The sequence below is a fragment of the Sturnira hondurensis genome, unplaced genomic scaffold, assembly GCF_014824575.4.
Source record: "Sturnira hondurensis isolate 20B ecotype Veracruz unplaced genomic scaffold, ASM1482457v3 Scaffold0011253, whole genome shotgun sequence".
NCBI lineage: Eukaryota > Metazoa > Chordata > Mammalia > Chiroptera > Phyllostomidae > Sturnira > Sturnira hondurensis.
Window position 1 is genome coordinate 2,677,801 of NW_028083884.1, and position 21,517 is coordinate 2,699,317.

A 21,517-nucleotide genomic window follows, 5' to 3' on the forward strand; every position below is an offset into this window, starting at 1 on the left:
TTCCATTAGATGGCTCTAGTGGTGCTTAGTTGTCCTTAACGTCCTTCAGAACAGTTGTGTTAGATTGTATTGTGACGGCCGTCATATCAGCGTGCATTTAAAAAACTCATCAAAATTGGAGAATTTTTGTGTAGCCATTTCAGTATCAAAGATGAAAGAAAATAAGCAATGTTTTCGGCATATTATGCTTTATTACTTCAAGAAAGGTTTTTTGGAACTGAGATGCAGAAACAGACTTGTACAGTGTATAGAGAAGGTGCTGTGACTGATTGACCTTGTCAGAAGTGATTGTGAAGTTTCATGCTGGAGATCTCCGTTGGACGATGCTCCGCAGTCGAGTGGACCAGTTCAAGTTGATAGTGACCAAATGGAGACATTGAGAACAATCAGTGTTCTACCACGTGGGAGGTAGCTGACGTACACAAAATAGCCAAGTCAATCAAGTTACTGGAGAAAATGAAAAGTGTGTCTTTTATTCTGTGGGGGAAAACCATACCAACCTTTTGTCAACCCAGTATTTGACCATATAATGAATGTTCATTGAACATGAAGAGTTACTGGGAATAATACTTATTTAAAGAAATATTTAAAAAATTTAATTATAGATGACAATATTACATTAGTATCATGTATACAGCATAGTGTTTAGACATCGACATAACTTACCAAGTGTTTCCCCTGGTAAGTCTAGTACTTGGTTGACACCCTTTGTAATTGCTAATGTTACTGACTGTCTTCCCTGTGCTGTACTTTACATCCCAGTTTGTGCATGATCCCTTCCCCTTTTCACCCATTCTCCCCCAGTTGCCCTCCTATCTGGTAATCATCAGTTGGAACAAGACTTTATTGAAGGTCAAAACGATTGGTCAAAAGGTAGGAAGGTGGATTAACAGGTAGAGTAGGCCCTTCAGAATTGCAGCTATCTACTGATCAAATCTGCAGGATAAACTTGAACGGTGCACCTTTGGCCTTCCTCATGTAAATTCAAGTGTAACTCACACGGTATGTTTGAAACTGTAAAGTCGTTGTTGGCCAAGTAAGACGGCCAGATGTGTTGGCTGTGTTTTCATGTTTAAAAAGGTGTGGACAGAAGAGGACAGCTTGTCCCATGTTACATGCCTGGCCTACAGTAAAATTATGCCGAGTTTTATAAAGTATTTTTGGTTAGTAAATTGTAGGTCTTTGAGGAATAAATTAAAAATGAACTCTTTTGAATCACTAGTATCTGTTGTATCCTCTAAAAGATGGAATTTATTTGTATTTGTTGATGATGTTATTTAGAGAAATTGTTTCTGTCCATTTAAAAATATTCTAATAAGCCCTACCCAGGTTGGGCACTTCTCAAAGCAAAAGATGGCTGGTTCGACTCCCGGTCAGGGGACATGTGCCAGGGGTCATGAGGGCCAGGTCCCCGCTTGGGGGTGTACGAGAGACGACTGATTGTTTTTCCCCCTCTTTCTCCCTCTCTTTCCCTCTCTCTAAAAATAAGTAAATAAAATCTTTAAAAAATGTTTCAATAAAATTTTTGTCTGGCGTTAGATAACCTGAAAGGAAACTGCCCCTCTCGTCACGTTCCGTCGGGGTCCTGTGGCTCCCAGAGCCGGGACAGTGAGGGGGACGGCACACTCTCATGCCATCCGCTTCAGCAAGGAACAAAGCACGTACAGTTGCAGCCGTGGGGAAAGTCAGTGTGACTCTGCAGTTACTGAGATCACCAGTAGCGTGTCTTTCAGAAAGATTCTGAGAGCCTCGACCATGGAGGTTTGAGGGGAAGAGCAGTGATTGAGAAAATGAGAGAACATTTCATCCCCAAGTGCCCGTCTCCTGAGTCACGAACATAATGGGAAGCACTTTGGCTTGCTGAGTGCCGTCAATGCCGTTGCTCTTAGAGAGCGTTGCTTCCTGAACCTCGATGAACTGAATCATTTCCATCAGTACTGCAGCGGAACCGTACCTGTGTGCGTGTTAGCTTGAGCTCTGCTGCGTTGGATTTAAAAAGTCTTTTGTGTATAAATTCTTTGGTTTGTCCTCTTGGGCTGGTCTTTTCTTGCACTTGTTTATTCTTCCGCCTTTGGGAGAAATAGTAATTGGGATAGAAACCTTGATGGTGAGTGCGACATCATTTTTATATCCCATTTTCTCTTCTTTTTTCAGCTTTACTTTTAGAAGCCCAGTCGACACCGTTTCAGGTCACACCGTCCACCATGGCAAATATCGTGAAAGGCCTGTACACTCTCAGACCAGGTAAGCCTGCACCGAGTTTCTTTGGCTGCTGCGTTTGTCTGTCTCTGGCAGTCCCAGCCTCATCCAAGAGGACGGCGTTTCTCTGTGTCTCTTCTGAGGCCGGGTGGTGTTTGGATTTGTTACCGCAAAAAAATGGAGTGGGTACTCCTCATTGTAAGCTCGGGTCTCAGTTGGAATTCTCTGTATTCTGCTGAAAACCAGCTCATTTAGAAAATACAGGAAATAATTTGTGGGAGACACTTTTGGTGGAATGGATTCCTGTGTGTAGCGTTGATCTTTGTCTTTTTTGTTGCGGAGTTTCTCCTTCACACACTGCAGATGCGCATAGGCGTCCACGTTCACTGTCCCGGCTCCTTAGGCCTGTTACGTAACTCGCAAGGAATCCACTGGAGGGCTGGGAATGTATCTTACTTGGTAAAGGGGGATCACTTTTAATCACATTTTTGTGAATTGTCATTTGAGGATTAAATGAAATAAAACCTGATCTAAATTGCTTAACACAGTATCTGAAAATATAATAAGCATGCTAACAGTAACTGTGATTACCATATACTTGGGTCACGTGGTTATTTTAACTGGTTGCTTGTTTGCTTAATGTAGTAAGAGACGTGTCAGAATTTAGCTTGCTAAAAATGGAAACCAAGTCCAAATGGTGGTACTAGGGGCAGCGTGTGATGTCAAATACTTCTTTTTCAGGCCACTTTAAACAGTTGGTGACTTGTGCAGATTGAGATTTAATATTAAATTTAATCAGGTCTTGTTTTATTCTTCATAATTTTTAACAAATTACCTGTATGACGTAATTACTTGTATAAGGTAGCACAAGTATTTTATTACGTGTGTCCAGTAAGCTGATGTTTTTTCCTTTATCTAGTTTGGTAGAAGTTTGAATTTCGTTTGACTAAATGCGATGAAACGGCCCATGGGCGTTTCCTTTAGTGCTGGGTCATGAGTGGTTTATTTTATTTCATTCTGGAAGGCATCCAAGTGCAGTTTGACAGATTTCTGCTTTCTGCCTCCCACGTAGGCAGCTTTATCATGAAAGCTCTGGCTTTTGTTGCAATAAATTGCAGAATAAAAATAACCACTGTGGGTAGAAACGCTTGTTCTCTAAATGCTATTTTGTCTACGTTCGAGCTCTTCTAATAGGATTCCCACTATCGTGAGGCATGGATACTGTTTTTGAGACTTGTCCTTCCAAAACTGAACTTGATCCCAGACTAACCTTTTGTGACCCTAGGCGTTTTCTGAGATATGATGAAACACATCTTGACATTTACATGTCTTGCCTATTGTGCTTCTGGTTTATTAAAGCAGTTTTATTCATCTGACAGATTAAAATTAAAATATTTTGAGAATTGCATTTTAAGTGTAAAAGTTTCTTTCATTGTGGTGGTTCTCACATGCTGGTCTTTGTATAATGATGAATGCATCTGAACCAACCAAGGAAGTTTTTTTAACTAGATTCTTGGGCTCTAATCCTTGGAGATTCTGAGTTCTGTTACCATTTTAGGTGTGTTTTCATTTGATCCTTAGAAGCACAGCTTAAAGGTAGTTGCAGCCGTCCCATCCTGCGTTTGTTTAACACACATGCTTCGTTTCTTCGTGTGTATTTTGGTGGCTGCCTGGAGTCCCCACGGTGGCAGGTCTGTTTGACTCCCGTCAGCTCGCACTGATTGGTTCGCGGTTCCCCAGAGCACCTCGCGGAGGCTCTTTCTAAGCTGCACTGGAGCTGAGCTTAGATGTGGGGTCACAGTCGAGGACGTTTTGCCATGAGCTTGTTTATGTAGAAGGGGTGAGCGGATCGGCCCTGTGCCATTTGGGGGCCTTATTATTATTATTATTATTATTATTGCCATTGCTAAGGTAGCTATTCTGTTGAAAAAAAATTTTTTTTAAAGATTTTATTTATTTATCTTTAGAGAGGAAGGGAAGGAGAGAAGGAGAGAAACATCAATGTATGGTTGCCTCTCATGAGTTCCCTGGGAACTGGCCTGCAACCCAGGCATGTGCCCTGACTGGGAATTGAACCGTGATCGTGTGGTCAGCCAGGGCGGAAAAAAAAATTTTTTAAGTTACTAATGACTCAGCACTGCACAGCATTAGCGTAATTTTTCCAAATTTAGAAATATATTTATAGTTGTTACAATTTTTAAATTGAGCCTACTGGCATAAATAGAGCATTGACGTTTTATGGTTTTTGATGTACATAGCTAAGATGTTTTCCAAGAGGGAACATTTGAAAGGGCCAGATTAAAAGAACCCCCAAGGTCCACCGTGGTCAGGTAGGGCCACCAGCACGGAGAGAGGGCTGCTTTTGCCACAGCCCTGCACCAGATGCCCGTCGTTTAGAGCCAGTGTTCAGGCAGTAGGGGAAGGGGTTGTGTTTATTTCAACTCGGGTTTTTGTGCATATTAGCAAAGCTTTTAGTCTGTGTATTTTTTTCTTGTAAACCATTCAACCCTATCTTTCACTTACCTGGTCTTAGCGATTTCTAAAAATGTTTTGTATTAAAAATACTTATTCATGTTTAATGTAAATATCTTTCTTAGACTTCTCTTTCCCTATTTTATTTTTGAATGCTTTTCTTTAGATTATTCTCTTGATCATTTATATTTTTTAATAATTAAATAACTTTAATTCTTTCACTGTTATATATATTTAATTTGCTGTCATTTAGCATGGGTCAGAATAGGCTTTTATTTTAGTAGTACTTATAGTTATCTCCAGCCTACTTGTTAAATGTTTGATTTCCCCTCCATTTTTGTAGGACTTTTATATGTCTTCTTATTATTCCCTATCCGGCTCTATTCTTCATCCAGTATATTGTTTTAACTGATGCTTTATAGGGCTGGTATTTCCACCAAGCTTCTCACCTCCCAGTTGCCTCCCATTCAGAATTCTTCCGTTATCTCATTCATGTTTTTCCTCATATTTAGAATTTTGGATGAGACCCATGTAAGAGGCAGGAGAGAGGGTGGGGGCAGTGAATGGGGATGGAAGGGGACACGACTTGGGCGGTGCACACACGGTCCAGTCCAGGTGGTTGTTACAGAATTGTGCACCTGAAACCTGTATAATTTTATTAACCAGTGTTACCCCCAGTAACTTCAGTAAAAAAATAAAGATAAAATTCTGTTATAGAAATTTTCATTAAATTTTGCTGTATCAGTAAAACAGGAAACCATCTGCTTTCTTTACACTGCAAATTCTTTCTCGAAAGGAAATTGAACCTCTTGTATGTTATTTATCAGAATGGGATTATACTTAAGTTTGGTTTGATACATACTGAGCAAACAAAATAAAACTTTCCCATTCAATTTAACTTGTCTGTATGATTTTCCTAATGAATCTTTTCTTTCCTCGCAGAGTGGGTTCAGATGGCTCCAGCTCTGTTTTCTAAGTTTATTCCGAACATCCTCCCTCCGGCGGTGGAATCTGAGCTTTCCGAGTACGCTGCTCAGGATCAGAAACTCCAGAGGGAGCTTATACAGAACGGTTTCATGAGGCAAGTTTTTTCTTTCAGGACAAAACATGTGCATTTCCTTAGGTCAGTTTGGCCTGGCAGGGGAGGGGTGCCAGGGTTCTCAGACAGGACATAACTGTGCAAGGTCAAGGTGCTGCTCCTTGGAGAGGGAGGTGGCCCCTGTCTGCAGAACGTTTAGGCTGGGTTTGGGTTTTATGGAAGCTGCTCTTCACTTCTGTGGATTTTGAAGAAGGGGTTTTTCATTGGGGGCAGTCAGGCTGGGCAGTGCCTGAGAGCTCTCCCAACTTAGATCCTCTCACATTAGTTACGAACCTTTGGGAAAGCATTGTAAGAAATGTTATGATCAGTTATAAGGTACTTTTATGACTAAGCGAGTATAAAGAGGCTGTAGGTTCTGTTTTTTAATTATTATTTTAATCTTCACCTGAGGCTATGCTCAGTGATTTTAGAGAGAGAGGAAGGGAGAGAGAGAGAAACATCGATGTGAGAAATGTCGATCATTCGCTTCCATATACACCCCCACTGGGGACTGAACCCACAACCTAGGCATGTGCCCTGACTGGGGATCAAACCCACACTGTTACCTGGTTGTGGGACGATGCTCTAACCAACTGAGCCACCTGGCCAGGGCTAGATTCTGTTTTTCACTTTGCCCTAAATTCTAGTTGTTTCTGCTTAAAAAGTAGGGTATCTCTTTAATGTGGCCAGAAAGTTTGCCTCCCTTGGTTGTGATATATACACTTGGCTAATTTCTCTGAAATTTACAGTTCAGTATCATGGCTCTGACCCAGAAAATCTTGCAGAGCACATCTTTTCAACTGAAATAAATTATATAAAAACTTTGTGATCCCTGTGGGGAAACACCCTGTTATGTCACCTCATCACTGAAGGTCACATAGTGCCTTGTATTCTTATAATTCTTATTCTTTAGTTACATTTTTACATGTCTTCTCTTGTTTGGGTCTGTGGCATTGAAGGAAGAAAGTTATGGAAAAGAAGCTACCTGGGTCCCTGGTGGCATAGCTGTGACCACCAGCTGTGACCATCAGTAGTCGGTTGATCCTTGACTCACTTACCTCACTCGCTAGGACTGTGGCTGGACGTTCACTTTCACAGGTTCTGAGGCCAAATGAAATCTCAGAATATTGGCCTTGACCGAGTTGACTATTACCAAGTCTGCAGTTCCAGCACAGGTCAGGAAATAAAGCAGAGGACTCTTTAGCCTGTGGGTTGACACTTTTTCCCAGTTTGTCCTGGTGGCATCTGTGTTCGTGGTAGTGGGCTCACTGGGTAACCCACTGGCCGTCCCCCTGTGGAAAGGCTCGGGAAGGCTGTGCAGGTGCCCAGGGCTCTACGTCCTGCTTTCTTGCAGCAGGGGAAGGAAGGAGAGGCCCGTGGGAAACGGAGGCGTGTGAACGGCTGGTTTTCTGTCCGAGGCCCAGTGGACACACGCTTTCTGACATTAACTGTGATATTTCTAATGGCAGTATTTCACACACAGAACACGGCCATTTAATGCCATAGTAGTTTCACTTACTCCTTTTTGAAGAGCTGATATATTTGTGTGATTCAAAAATCAAAATGATATACACTGAAAATCAAAGCCTACACTGAGAAGTTTTATTCTCTCCTGTCTCCCCATCTGCTTCCACCCGTTAGGTATCATTATTTTAGTTTATGGTTCCTTCCAGCGTTTTTCTTAAAAACCAGATAAAGGCAAATACAATATATGTTCTTATTTTTATTCATTCCTTACACATTCTGTTGGGTGAACCCACTATGACTTATTTAACCAGTCCCCCGTAGGTGACAACTGGAGTTACTTCCAGTCTTTTGCTGTTGCTGACGATGCTGTGGTGAATACTCTGGTCCCTGCATAACCCTGTACCTGTTGCAGGCGTATCTGGGGAGCAGAATCCCATGAGTAGGATTGCTGGGTCAAGGGTAAATACAGCTGTAATTTTGATTGATACTGCTAAATTGCTCTCCATAGGGGATTGTGCCATTTTGTATGTGCACCCACAGAGTTTGAAAGTGCTTGCCCTTCGTGGCCTTGCATATATAGGGTATGTTGTTAACCTTTTGGATTTTTGCCAATCTAGCAAGTGAAACATAATTACTCAGTTGGTTTAATTTGCATTTCTCGTTGTGAGTAAGGCTGAGCATATTTTCATGTTTGTATTTCTCTTTCTGTAAATGGCCTGTTCATGTTCTTTACCCGTTTTTCTATTTGATAGTTTGCTTTTTTCTTAGTTTCAAGGTGTCCTATCTGTAGTAAAGATACTGATTCTTGCCTGTGACAAGACAGTTAATTTATTTTGTTTGTCTTTTGACTTTCCTTATGGTGTTGGTTTTTCTTTTTAATTTTAAGTCATGTAGAAGTTTTTTTTATCTTCGTGTAACTGTATTAGCTTTTGTCTTTTTCTGGCTTATGTGCCAGAAATTTTTCCTTACATATTTTAAAATAAATGCAGAATAATCTGAGTATACCTTTTTTTTCCTAATAAACATGCGGGGTGGGGGGGGTCACCATAATTTTGGAGTCTTCTGTACTTTTATTTATGTTTTATTTGAATGTTTGCTTTTAATTTTAGAGATGAACTATTGGTGTCTTTAGAAAACAGACAGCTACCTGAAAAGTTTTATTTCTGTGAAGCAGTTCAGGGAGGTAGGTGTCTCTGAACACCTTGAATTCATCTTTCAGAGCAGCATGGGCAGCTGTTTAAGCACACCCAGGGATGTTTCTTAACCCTAATTTTGGGACTGGAATAAGACAGCAGGGTAGAGGGTTGCTTGGTGTGTGGTAGCTGTCCTGTAAAATCTGGTTGGGGTGAGTCACTGACTCCGTAAATGGATTAAATGGTTAATCCATTTTACTGGTTAAATGGATTCATGTCACATTGCCCTTGAACATGAAGGACTAACATGGCACTCTTCTGCCAAGGCCAAGTTGGTCCATTCCAGAAGTGCCGTGGAAATTGCATTTTTTGTTTTCCTTAGTGGAACTCTTTCATATACCTTCTGCCTGAAATTTAAACGTAGTCGTCTAGGAGAGGATAAGATTAAAATGTCTTATAAACTGAATTGGGCCATTTCTAGAATGAAGTTAGCAGTTTCTTCACACTTGCTATGAGGATTAAGGTCTGCCTTACAAATTATTCTGATGGGTGCCTAGCACAGGGTAGGTCCTGCCCAAGCTGGCATTCTCAGCATCACTTGTCCCACTGCTGAGCTGGCCTAGCCGGGGCAGAAAGGATGTGTGGCACCATTTACGTAGCCGTGGGCAGATCCTGCCTGGGCTTCCAGCTTGTTTCATGCCCTGCCAGCTTCGATGACTCTCTGGATGTTATTTGGCTAAAATTGTTTTAGAAGAAATGGTGTCCACTAATCAAAAAAAAAAAAGGTGAAAACCTAGCATAGGCTGTCTATCAGAAGTTCTGTTTCTGGCTGTTCTGGATAGAACCAGTCACTTTATGTTTATGCCTAATCCACCATGCAGTTCCCATTCAGTTTTGCAAGCTATTTTCATTTAAGATTATGTTCCACTTACATGATGTGTGGAGTCCTGCACAGCAGTGTACAGCTGTGATGTGGCCAGCACAGAGTAAGTCTTTGAAGTATTTTGAAATAATGCATGAGTATTGTCAAATACATCCTCCTTTGCATTTATTGGACAGATTCCTATTTGAGCTGAAGTTTTTGCAGAAGATCTATCTTTAGGTGCGTGGAAATTCAATGTGGACTTATTTCAAAGCTAGAATTAACATATAAGCTAAGATCAGCGTACTGTTTTGATGTTACCTGCATGATTGAATCAACTGTTGTCAGGGAAGGCAGGTTGATGTCTTGTCAAAGATTGCATCGTGGGCTGTACGCTCGTTTGGGAACTTCTAACGTGCGTGCTCCGAGATGGAGCGTCTCATTCAAGGCAGCCTGTGGTCCTCTTCAAAGCAGGTGCCAACTGCCTTTTAAGGGCAAATAAAATGTTCTTTCTGAGTAGTTGGGACCTGGATTTCTGGAACCAGGTAGAACTTTGCAGGGTGGAGGTATTGCTGGTCTTCCAGTCGGGAGGGTTACGGTAGACCGGCACTTTTCTGTGGAGTAGCAGGGTCCACGGAGCACAAGCTGGAAGCACAGCTTATACCGTTCCCTACTTGCCTCGTTAGGTGGTATCTTTGGCAGCCTCTCGTATACATCACACTCATATTCTCCATCCTTTCTCCTGTCGTTCTCACATCTGTATTTTTCTCTCTCGTTTTTTGCATGTTCAGTTTTTATTTAGCATGAGGGTAGGGAATGAAGGTTGCCTATAGAAGTTGAGGTTCCAGATAGAAAATCCTGCACTTTCTTTTTGATCAGCACTGACTTGCTTGCTGCAGAGTGCTTGGTGCGCACTGTGTGCTGGTGCCACTGGGAGTGGTAGTGACATAGGACACGCAGCGGGCTTGCCGGGTATAGCGGGTACGTTGGTCATAGCAGAGACGTTTCAAAGTGGCATTAGGACCTCTGCTAAGAGTTCTTAGGCTGCCTGAGGCCAGTTCATGCTCTGGCTGCTTAGCCGAGAGGAGGACCCTTCAGAGCCCCTTGTTGTGCTGTGTTGCTGCTGGTCATTCTGACTCCGCACCCAGCCCAGCAGGGGGTTTCTTTCCCAGTCTTGGACAGGACCAGAGAACAAAAGTGGGAAATTTTGGTAATCTGAAAGATTATTCCAAAGCAGAAAATTATTACTTGAACTAGCGCTTTAATCATCTGTTGAGGCCATTTATGAATTATTCACTAATTTGTTAATTCAGTGAGCACTTATTTTCTGTTGTGTGCTAGACACTGTTCCAGGGACCGGGTGAACAAGGCAGGTGGAGTTCCTGTTTCCAGGGAGCTTGCACTGGAATGTAGGGAGATGAATAATAAATAAATAAACACAGTCTTCCAAGTAAGTGCCGTGAGGAAGATGCAACAGAGTGCAGGGGAGGGCCTGAGTGGCCGGGGCATGGATGAGGCACTGTCCAGGCTGACTTGGTGATAATGTCAAGCCCGAGGAGGAGGCATTCCAGCTAGGGAGCAGATGATAAGGAGGGAGCTCCCTTGGCTAACTAGGGGGAAGAGGATTGCAGGCAGAGAAAATAGTAAGTACAAAAGTGTTAACGCATCCCGGGACAGACAGAAAGCCCGAGTAGCTAAAGTACAGTGAACAGAAGTAGATGAGGAGGGTGGAGAGATAGGGCCTCGCCGGGCTGGGGGAATGCATTTGAATGGCTTTTTATCCATATTGGAAACCCCTGAAGGGCTTTAATGGGAGGCATGAAATAATCTTGTTTATACTTTTACTTAGGATCACTCGGGCTCTTGTCTGGACCAGTAGTGAGACTCTTGCAGTTGTGGAGTGGAGAGATGATAGTTTCTTGGAGTGGGGCTGTCTCGGGGGAGTGGGAGAGGGGTGGTCTATTTCGGATTGTGTTTGGGAACATAGGGGGAGAGGAGCGGGGGTTGAGCTGGGACTCTGGCTGAGTGATTGGCCGGATGCTGGTGCCTGTATTGAGGAAGGCTGGGGAAGGGGTGGGGATGGCGGGGAGTAGCGCTTGTTCTGGCCACAGTAGATTGGCAGTATGTAGAAATACCAAGTGGCAGTGGAGATGGGCAGTTAGATCTGCGCCTCAAGTGCAGTGCAAATGTCAGAGCTGGAGGTTCAGGTGTGGGACCCACTGGCCTGTAGGTGGTTTTTCAAGTCACAGTACTGGTGTCATTATTGCTCTAGGCTAAGGAGGGTATAGAGGAAAGGAAGAGTGGCCGAGGACAGTGTTGGGGAGAGTCAAAAGCTGGTGAATTGGTTGTTGTTACTCATTTCTTTGGCATTTTAGTCCTTTGTCTTAATTATAGTCTGAGAAACTAAAAAGACAAAAATAGAATTTATGGGTAATGAAGAACCTAATCAGAACCTGTTTTCTTATCTCTGAAGTGGAACAACACCTTTGGTATTTGCAGATGAACTGGTGAATGTGTGTAAAGGTTCATGTTCTTCTGCCTGCAAGAAGGGTATTTGTATTCGTTCTTGAGTTTCTGAGATTTTTTCAAGAGCTTTAAGTCCTTAGTATAAGGTCACTAGGGGAGTCGATAGCAGAACCCGGGTTAGTCTTCAAAGACATTTTAGTCTGAACTGTCACCAGAACCGGTGTGAGCGATGTTTACAGACAGTCCCTCCTTCATTGAACAGCTTTCTGCATTCGTAAGATGGCGCCCTTTAGCTAAGAATGTTCAGGTTGTAGATGACTCAGTTACTGTTTCAGTTTAATGTCTATTTTGAAATAGGTTGTTGCGTTAGAATTGGGTTAGGATTGTACTTCCATTATCAGTGATGTCGATTGTTTCTCCTGCTTTGGTCTGTGAAGCAGCCAGTCAGTTCTTTTGACGCCTCTTCTTTCTTTAATCCCCAGAGGTGACCAGTCCCGGAAGAGAGCGGGGGATGAGTTGGCCTACAGTAAGTGAAGATGCTCCTTTCTGCCCGGGCGGTTTTGTGATGTAAGACGGCCACTGGCCGTGACCATGCAGTGAGGTGTCCATGGTGGCCTCATTAGGCGCCCTGTGTGATCACGGACAGACTCTTCTGCAAACTGGCCCCCTGAACTCCAGTTGGTGGCAGTGGTTCTCAGACCGTTGTCAAGAGGCTGCCGGGTTCTGTCGTCGGCAGGAACGGGCCAGTGACCCGCCTCAGTTCCTGATGATCTGGCCCCTGTTTACTCCACCTGGAACCACTTTAAAAAGGAAAACCTTTTGGGGTGGGGGGTTGAGACGGGGGGAGGGGCTTGTGTTAAATAGGCAGGTTCCTGCCGTCATCCGAAGTCATCTGCTGTTCATACCTTTTCCTGTTCTCATGACTTTTTTTCAGGCAGCTCCTCAGCGTGTGCGAGTTCCAGAGGGTACAGATAGTGAACGTGCTGAATGTGCTTCCCTTCCCGGAACAAGGACGCCCTGGGGCTGCGGAGACTGTGCTTGGGGCACAGCAGGGCCCTGCCCTCGGGGACGGTTCTTGGAAGAGGATGCTGGACTTCTCACTTGGATTTGTAATGTAAAAAAAAAACTAACAAGGAAACTGTCAGTTGCTGCTAGACTTGGGGCTGATTTTGAAACGGGCTGATCCACCTGTAGATTCTGGGAGGGACAGGCATCTTGAAAAGGGATGTTTTTATAAGTGAACCCGGCGGCCCAGATCGGCAGCTTTCTCCAAAAATGTAAGAGCAGAAGATTGTTTTTAAGCACTGTTTTGCTCACTGTGGACTCGGCACTCAGCGTACTGGTTTCACACATCAAGATTCCTTTTGCTTTAAAATCAAGCCGATCATTACTCTGCAGTATTTTTCACCCATAACCAAACAAACCCGTTTCAAAGAGTTGGTCTTTGTGTAGCATTAGAAAGTCCCGTGAAAGGAAGATGCTAACTCTGCTGTTGCCATTCATTTTCCCCAGTTCGTTCACAACTGTCTTCTACTCTGTGCCTTGAGCTTTGTGCACTTTGCAACTCTGTGACCGTGTTGTCAGACTCACACATGCGTCCTGAAAAGGTTTGTGGTGTCACGGACTAACCCCCCCTGTGTGACGTCAGGTGTGACTCCGCAGTGGGATGCTGAGTGAGTGGGCAACAGAAACTTGTCGCACGTGGATCGATTCCCCCGCCCCCCGGGGCGTATCTGTGTTAATGCTGGGGACCAACTCTCGAGGAACATTTGCATTCCCTTTCCCACTGCACAGGGTTCACCAGCTGCTGGAGCATCGGCATTGCGCTGATTCTGGGGCGGCCGGTCCTCTGGCCCCGAAGCGCGGCGTTTAGGGCTGTGAACCATTCGACAGGAAGAGCTGGCTCCTGTGATGCTCTGGGGACAGATAGGTTGTTGCATCCGAGTGTGATCAGTGGTGTGGGGAGCTGGAGCCATCTCAGTGTCAATGGGTAAGAGAAGTACTTTAAGTCTGCAGTCTGCATCTTTTATTTTTTTATTTTAAATCTTTTATTTATGTATTTTTGAGCCCAATAGGGAAGTAGCACTGCTGTTTTCAGGCCCCCTTCCAGCTGTGGCGGAACTGTGCCTTCTCTTTTCTGCACCCACAGGGCTGTGTAGGTCCTGTTCAGGCTCTGAGGCTTATGCTAGTTCTTGAAAGGCAAAGAAAAAGAGATGTGGTAAATGAAAAAATTTTTTTCTCAGTTCTGCGTGAATCTAAAAAGTGAGCATTCTGTGTCTGTTAGGCCGTGTCAGGCTAGTGTTTTCTTCAGAGAACTTGGAGCAGGAAAAGGAGACGTTAGAGATACTGCCGCACTTCTGACGTGCACGTTTTTTCTGACAGTTGCCCCTGCCGGTTCAGTCTGTCCTTTTTTGGGGAGTGGGTGAGCGGGAGACTTAGATGTGTGCTCTTGGGAGCAAGTGTGTTACCTGCTCGAAGTCCTGTGTTTGTAAAATTACTACCCAGAGAAGTAAAGGTTGTAAGATTTATTTTTTAAAGGACTTACCAACCAGCGTTGGTGGAGTTTGTGGAGGACTTGAGTCAGACTCATGACCTCGGCGTAGTGGATTGTATCTATAAACACTGAATTGCTGGCAGGGTGTACTTCGGTTTGCTGCACCAGCAACGTTCTGGGGGCAAGGGAAAACTCCATTTTACCACGAAGGCCAAATTTTAGTTTCTCGATGGAATGTTGCTGCACGCTTATAAATAACACCTGCAACTAAAGTCTCTCTGGGGTGGTTTTGATAATATTTCTGCAAGGAATAAAATTGGAGTTTTTAAAAATGAATTCTTCAGTATTTTAATAGTATACCCAAGTGCTTTTTCTGAGAGAGACTGTTCTTTGGCCAACAACAGAACTTTCTCTATAAAAGCATTGTATTATGATATGAATTGGCATTAAAATCTTTGGATGTATTTGCATTATTAAGTTAATGGAGAAAATTTTTATATTGTCTCCTTTTATTATTATATGTGTGAACAAAATGTCAGCAAAGTCTGTAGAATTTAGTTTCTCTGAGTTTTTGTGCGGTGACCACAGCCAGGCCTGGGTCAGTGCTGCAAAGCCTGGTGGGAAGGTGCCACAGGGGGAGTCCCCACCTTTTCCCAGTGCACGTGGCCTGTCGGCACTCATTTGTATCCCTGAGGTGGATGGCAGTAGGAGGAACCTATTTCTTTATTTCAAGGCAGAGGTGACCTTGCTTCTTTAATTGGGATTCTTAACAAAATTCTCACTTTTCAACATGAGAAGAAATAAGATTTGTCCTCCATTTGGTTTTGATGAAGCACTATTCGCCAGAAAGTATTTTCTGACGTTGACTTGTATGCTCGCCAGTTAGAGTGTATAGTTTCTCCGCGCAGTGAAACCCCGGCCCGCAGCCTGGTCGGAACATCGGCCACCCGGGCGGTTCCCTTGCACGTCGGCACACGCAGCCAGTTTGGCTCGTCTGTGGGCCCGTGTGGGCCGCACCCTCCCAGGGGGGCCAGTTCAGTCACACTGAGATGTGACATCAGTCCCACGGAGATGTGACGTGGAAGAGCATAAACAGATGACAGCTGGGTGGAAGAGACGGTGCGTGTTGTAAAGTTCGGCCTGAATCTTCAGTAACAATGTCACGTTGTGCCCTCTGTTGTCGCAGATGCGCCCAGTCCAGCACGCCCTTTGTGTCCTTTGGGGAAGAGCAAACCCTGACAGTTCTTAGGTTGAGTCGGTGAGAAGAACTCACCCCTGGACACAGGGGTTGTGCATTAGTGCATTTGGTGGGAAGGCTACATGTTTTCTGTCCCTCTCACAAGTTTGGGGCAGCTACGCTCCATTTCTTTGGGGTGTAGGATGAGAGCCGATCTGTGGGTGAGAGACTGCAGAAGAACGAATGCCCAAGGCCAAGGCCGGCGACTCCGCACATGCGTCCCCAGCGCTGCAGCCCCACAGCGCTGCCAGACCCCTTGCTGCACACTTTTTGTCGGGTTGCAGATTTGCACACACAAAGAATTCCTCAGGAAGAGTTTGCACATGCATCACCTCGCAATATTCTGTACAGACTGAGCAGGGATTTGAACGTCCTTCAGCACAAGGAGAGTGTCAGAGCGGCCGTCAGCGCCCGTGCGCTAGCAGAGCTCGCGGCGACCCAGCAGACAGCTCAGCTTCCTCCGGGCTTGGTGTGAGCGGGAGCGCCCGCCCGCGTCGGTGCCCGGATGAGCCTGTGGACTCCTCCAGCGTGACCTTCCGGGTCCGTGGTCATCTTGGCGGGCCGGTTGTGTTTTCCTCTGTTCTTTCCGTTTCATCTCAATTGTGCGCATGATTATCATGCAAGATGTATGGCCCTGAAGCCCAAAGTCAGTGGTTTAATCAGCAGCTAGTATTTAAATAACATTGTCTTAGGAGTATACACTAATCTGAGATATTAAAAACGTTACAACTAAAAACCAACACAAAATAACCTACTTTTAGTACCCACTCGTCGTTTGGATGTTTTCACTTGATTTGTTTTTCCTATGTTGTCTCATTGAGCTTCAGAGTCTTGTTTACTTGACTGCAGGTCTAGGCCCCTTAGGGGGACTTTGAATTGAAGATCAGAATGTGAATTCCTTGACTGATACCTATAAGAGGTGTATAGGGCCTTTTTGTTTGTGATTACTGTTCTCAATATGATTGCCTAAGATGAGGTTCATGTTTATCAGAAGTTAAAATAGAGGTCATAGTAGCTACTATGGAGAAATGGCTTTCTGATTATTTTTGTTACCTTGTTGAAATTTGCCCCAGTTTCTGGCCACTGGAATACAGGGTGGGGCAAAAGTAGGTTTCTAGTGGTTCATATGGAAAATAATACAATAATTAATAAATACTACTACAGGAATAAACTCATGTGTTCCACGTGCTCACAACTGTAGACCTACTACATTTGCCCCACCTTGTATATGAAAGGAACTCTCTTCTTGGAAAAGAACACTTTTCTGTGTGTTCCTGCCACCCCCTGCCCCCCGAGTTTATTACTGAGTCATCGACACTCCCTCCTCCACTGGCCAAGCCCCTGTTCTGAGCCTCTGTCCACAGCAGGTGGCGCGAGCACACAGTGTTTCTGCTCGTGCGGGTGCATCTACTGTGGGAGAACTTGGGAAGGGCTGCTCAGAGGTGTGCTCCCAGGAGGCCCCAGTGTGTGGCGCCCCCGCCAGGTGGATGTTGTCATTGGACCAGATTGTCAAGAAAAATGTTCATGGCTTACAAGTCTGGGTGAATTCTGTGGTTTGAAAAAAAATAAATATTTTGTATTGATTCCCACGTGTCGTTTTAATGTTGTGACTGTGTACTAAACTCAGTAAGACTGGAGATTCACTTCAAAGGGTGTGTTTTGTTAAACAGATGACGATTTAATTTCTTGCATTAGGCCCGTTTGCCAGTATCACAGCCATGCAGTTCATGGGAAGCTGTGCACATGTGCAGTCACGGGGAGCTGTGGCTGGAAACGGGGGTGCTTGTGAGTGAATGGAGGGGTAGAGGCGGATGGGAGGCTCAGCCCCCCACCAGCACAGCCAGAGCCGGCATGAAGCAGTGAAATCTAGGCTCTGGTGCTGCTCCTTGTTGGGAAGCACGAGGTATTCTGTGCATCAGCCTTTCACAAGTCCAAGAAAAACAATGTGGTGTATGAGACTCCCTGACCGGAGAGTCAGAGCCACTGACTAGGGTTCTGACCTTTGAGTTTGCTGGTTTTGAATCAGTCCTGCCGCATTAGGGTGTAAACCATCACCCTAAAACATTGCAGTTAATGAAATAAATCTTGTACAGATGTCCTTGGCCTTGCTATCTTGGTGCCTGGGTCACCAGAACCTTGTTACAATATAGAACATAATGATTTGCTTACAGTACCCTCGTAATGCTCCTAAGTGAGAGCCACACTCGGCCCTTGTCTGCTCCACGGTGGCCCTTCAGCCCGCAGAGTGGGCACCCGTCGCGACCCCCACACCGGTGATGAGAAACAGCGTGCCTGTGTTTAACTCTACACGTAGATAGTATGTATACATATGTACATGCAGATGTAGTTTTCCTTTTAAACACTGGGTACATTGTGGGCTTTTAATCAAAACTTCTGACTTGGAGGGGGTTGCGTTGATTATATTGAGCTTTAAAAAAAATAAGCCTTGGTGTTTTCTTGCTGTGAAATCAGTTATATCCCCTAATGTGTTGTGAAATCTCACAATTTTAGTTTCTCACTGTCTCTTTGCAAGCATCCTTTCCTACAGTGTTCTCAGAATGCCAGTTCTCATCCTTTTTTTAAAAAATGACCTAAGCTGTGTTGTAACGAACCTATATGATTACCCCACAGAAGCGGGATTCAGTGAATTTATATCTTCTTTTTCTCTGTATTTAAATCACCTGAAATTTTCCTTCAGGTACCGCCTGCCCCTGCCTCGCCAAGCAAGTCCTCTCCTGTTCGCTGTTTTTTAAACTGAGTGTAAAACTTTCCTGCTAGAGCCAGTTCTTAGCGTATATTTATGTATGTTTATTTCCCCTATTGGCTTGTTTCTCAATAGTCCACAGTTCTAAAATATTTGAATTTCAAAAAGCAAGATATAGTAGAAGGAATATCATACACAGAATCTGAGAGCAAAAGTTTGTTTCGACTAGCTATTGCTACTATTCTTGGGTAGGTTGTTTTTCTGAAGCTAAGTTTCTTCATATTAATATTCAACACGTACCCCCCTTACCTTACTGCTAGTGGTTGAGCCTCCACGTATGGCAATGGGCTTACTTATCCAGAGGGGTATAACGACTCTAAACTTACTAATTATGCACCTAAGTTACTAATAACATACCTCAAAACATATAGAGAAAAAAGTGGCCACAACTACAAGGAGAAATAATCTGCCAGCGTGATCTATTAATCAATAGATGGTGCAGAAGACAAAATTAATGATGATTAAGAGCACAGAAGGTTTAAATAGCACAGCTAATAAATTGGATGTGATGGATATATATGTAAATAAAATCTCCATACCTCCCTTCGCACCCTCCAGTAAAAAAATAAGCATGTTTACTAACCAAATCTAACATTGCATTTAAAGTATAACAAACATCCAAATTAGATTTATCTCAGGAATGCAGATTGGTTAAGATTAGGAAATCAATGTGACTCATCTAGTAATGGATTAACTTTGGATGCTCAGACCGTCTATATACAAAGAACCTACGGGGCACATTAGAAGACTCACAGGTTTTTCAAAGTTGCCAGAACACAATCAATACACAAATGGTGATTACATTTTCATGCACCAGCTACAAGCAATAATGCCTCTTACATTTTTTAAACACAATTAAATAAAGTTTATAGTAGGAGCAAAAATATGAAGTACCTAAGAATACACTTTAATAAAAGGTATAAGCCTTTTAATGAGAAAATGGTTATTTTAAAAAACCACCTTTACTTACCTAAATGTATGGAGAGACTGGTGGGTAAGATCATGGAGGCCTCAACTCTGTATACAGATTGGTTAATAAGTCCCTGCATTCCAACAAATAATACCAACGGTTTCATTCTGTCCCTTGACAAGCTGATCCTAAAGTATAAATGGAAGAACAAAGGATCAAGGATATCCAAGACATTCCTAAAAAAAAAAGCGAAGGGGAACAAGCACTACCAGATTGTAAAACTTAACATCAAATACAGTGATTGAAACGATGTGGAAACGGTACCGAGATGACAAGTAGGTGAATGAACAAGAAGAGTGAGCCAGGGAGCCGGCGCGCCCGTGCGTGGCCACCGGCACTACAGACCAGTGTGGAGGAGGCCAGGCAACTCCAACAGGGCGCCAGGAATTCTCACAAAGGACAGGACGAACTGGACCTTTGCCTTCCACCAGGCACAGCCGTCTGTCCCAGGCGGATCAGAGATTTACAGAGGACACTTGAATTTACAAAACAACATGGGAGCATTTTTTTAGGACTTGGGTAAAAGGTAAGGACTTTGTAAATAAGCAAGTGCAAATCGTTAACTAAGAGAGGATGATTTGGTTATGTTGATAGTAAGAACTTCTGTGTACTGAACATGCCATAGAGTGAAAAAAGGCCCAAGCTGGAATGGGGTGCAGATTGTCACAATATGTACGTAGCTGTTGGCCCCTGAATGCAAGCCTATAACGAAAGCAGCGTGGGAGAGAAACAGGTGGAAAACACAAGCAAATGTTTCACAGAAGAAACAGAAATGGCCCATAAACGTGAAAAGTGGAAATGCATATTAAAATCATAAATGCCATTTCCTAGCCACCAAATTGGAAGTAACCAAAATGCCAGAAAATACCAACAGTTGGAGAGCTTATTCAACAGGTCCTTGCATGTGCTACCGTCGGCATGCAAATCGTCTCTGCCACGTTGGAAACCAGTATTATCCAGTGAAGTTGGACACGGGTGTATCTTATAGCCCAGGATTTACAGCTGGAGAAACTCGTGCCGTGGGATGGGGTGGAGGGGGATGAGCAGAGAGGAGCGCCCGGGATCGTGAGAACTTGGTGATTGGGACATTTTGACCTCTGAACGTGGCGGTTCTCGAGTGAATGCTGTGAATGCAGTGCAAAGCCAATTCAAATACCAAAGGTTATTTTAGTGTAAGTTAATCAACGATGGATCTTGAAATGAATACCATGTTTAATGTCAATTACACCTCAAAGAAAGAACAAATGTCCAACAGGAGCGTATTAACAGGGGACCTTAAAAGGGGCCTGTGGAAGATCGCATGATGGGAAAATGCAATCCGTGGAAAGCAGAGCTGTATGAACCCTTTGGGTAGATGTGTTATGAAAGAAATGCACAAAAATATCTTTTAAAAGTAGGTCATTGGTATTTATGTTCATTTCAGATACCTGACTTTTTAAAAATCCTGTGGTAGAGTCTAAACATGGGCATGGGAAGATCTTCATTGAAAAGGGAAAGGAACTTGCTGCCCCGAAAAAGGACTCATGTTTTTATAAGTGTTAATGCTGGTATAAAAATAGACCCAGCCTTTTGAAATAATTCTGGCCGTGATGGATTCTTCAATAACAGATGTTAGTAGAACTGGAGAAAATTACATTGATTCCTGTTAACACCATTCACCAAAGTCAATGAAGTTATAAAAACCAGAAGACAATACAGTCAATATTTTCTTGGGGCAGAAGCCTGTTCTAAGGGTGCTCACAGCAACGTTCAGCAGCCCGGGGTGAACCCGTCACCCGATAGCAGGATGAAGAGCGCACGCGTGTGTGTGTATGTGTACAAAGATCTTAATATTTCTGTGCTGTCCTAAGACATGTAAGAAAGAAATAGGAAAGATGAGGTAAAAGTTTAAAATATTTCCATGTGTATTTGTGCTTTAGAAAACTTTTTGCTCTTTAAAAAAATATGTTAGAGCCATAGGATTAAAAATGCCTCATCATTTTTGCAACTCTTAGGTTTAACACTTCATGGTAAAAACTTTCAATGTCTAGTTCCAAGGTCGGTTTAGTGTAATGGCTGTTGTAGCTGAAAAAGCTCTTTCATTAAGATCTGTGGATCCAAAAGACTGTGCTGTACTGAAAAACAACTCACTTTTCAGTTCCATCCACTAGTCTTAAAATAATGTTTGCTGAAATCTTTGTCATTTCCATCTTTCTCCCTGTCAGTAACTTGTCCTTGCTCACTAATTGGGAGTCTGGCATGTTTACTTTTGGTCACAAATGGGTTCAGAACTCACCAAAACTCATTTTGGGGTTTCAGGTCCCGAGTTGAAATGTGCACTTGTAAGAATTTGTGTAGGTGACAATTTTTGGCAACACATTTTCACGGAGCTTCAA

The 21,517-nt window shown here is 43.5% G+C and overlaps 1 protein-coding gene across 2 annotated transcripts in view; it reads left to right on the top strand.

Annotated features, from left to right (window-relative positions):
• The window catches only part of CACUL1 (CDK2 associated cullin domain 1), a 55,750-nt gene extending 35,270 nt beyond the window's left edge, over nt 1–20,480 (top strand). The window contains exons 6-11 of one of the 2 annotated variants that reach the window (XR_005068462.1): nt 2,155–2,244; nt 5,614–5,752; nt 12,160–12,203; nt 12,612–12,748; nt 19,580–19,585; nt 20,471–20,480. Coding sequence is in view for 1 of the 2 variants with exons in the window: in XM_037059664.1 (XP_036915559.1) it covers nt 2,155–2,244; nt 5,614–5,752; nt 12,160–12,203; nt 12,612–12,652 (314 nt within the window). In the remaining variant the exon portion in view is untranslated. Of the gene's footprint in view, nt 1–2,154; nt 2,245–5,613; nt 5,753–12,159; nt 12,204–12,611; nt 16,993–19,579; nt 19,586–20,470 lie in introns of those variants that run through there. The other variant, XM_037059664.1, reaches the window with a different exon arrangement.
• The last annotated feature ends 1,037 nt before the right edge of the window (nt 20,481–21,517 follow it).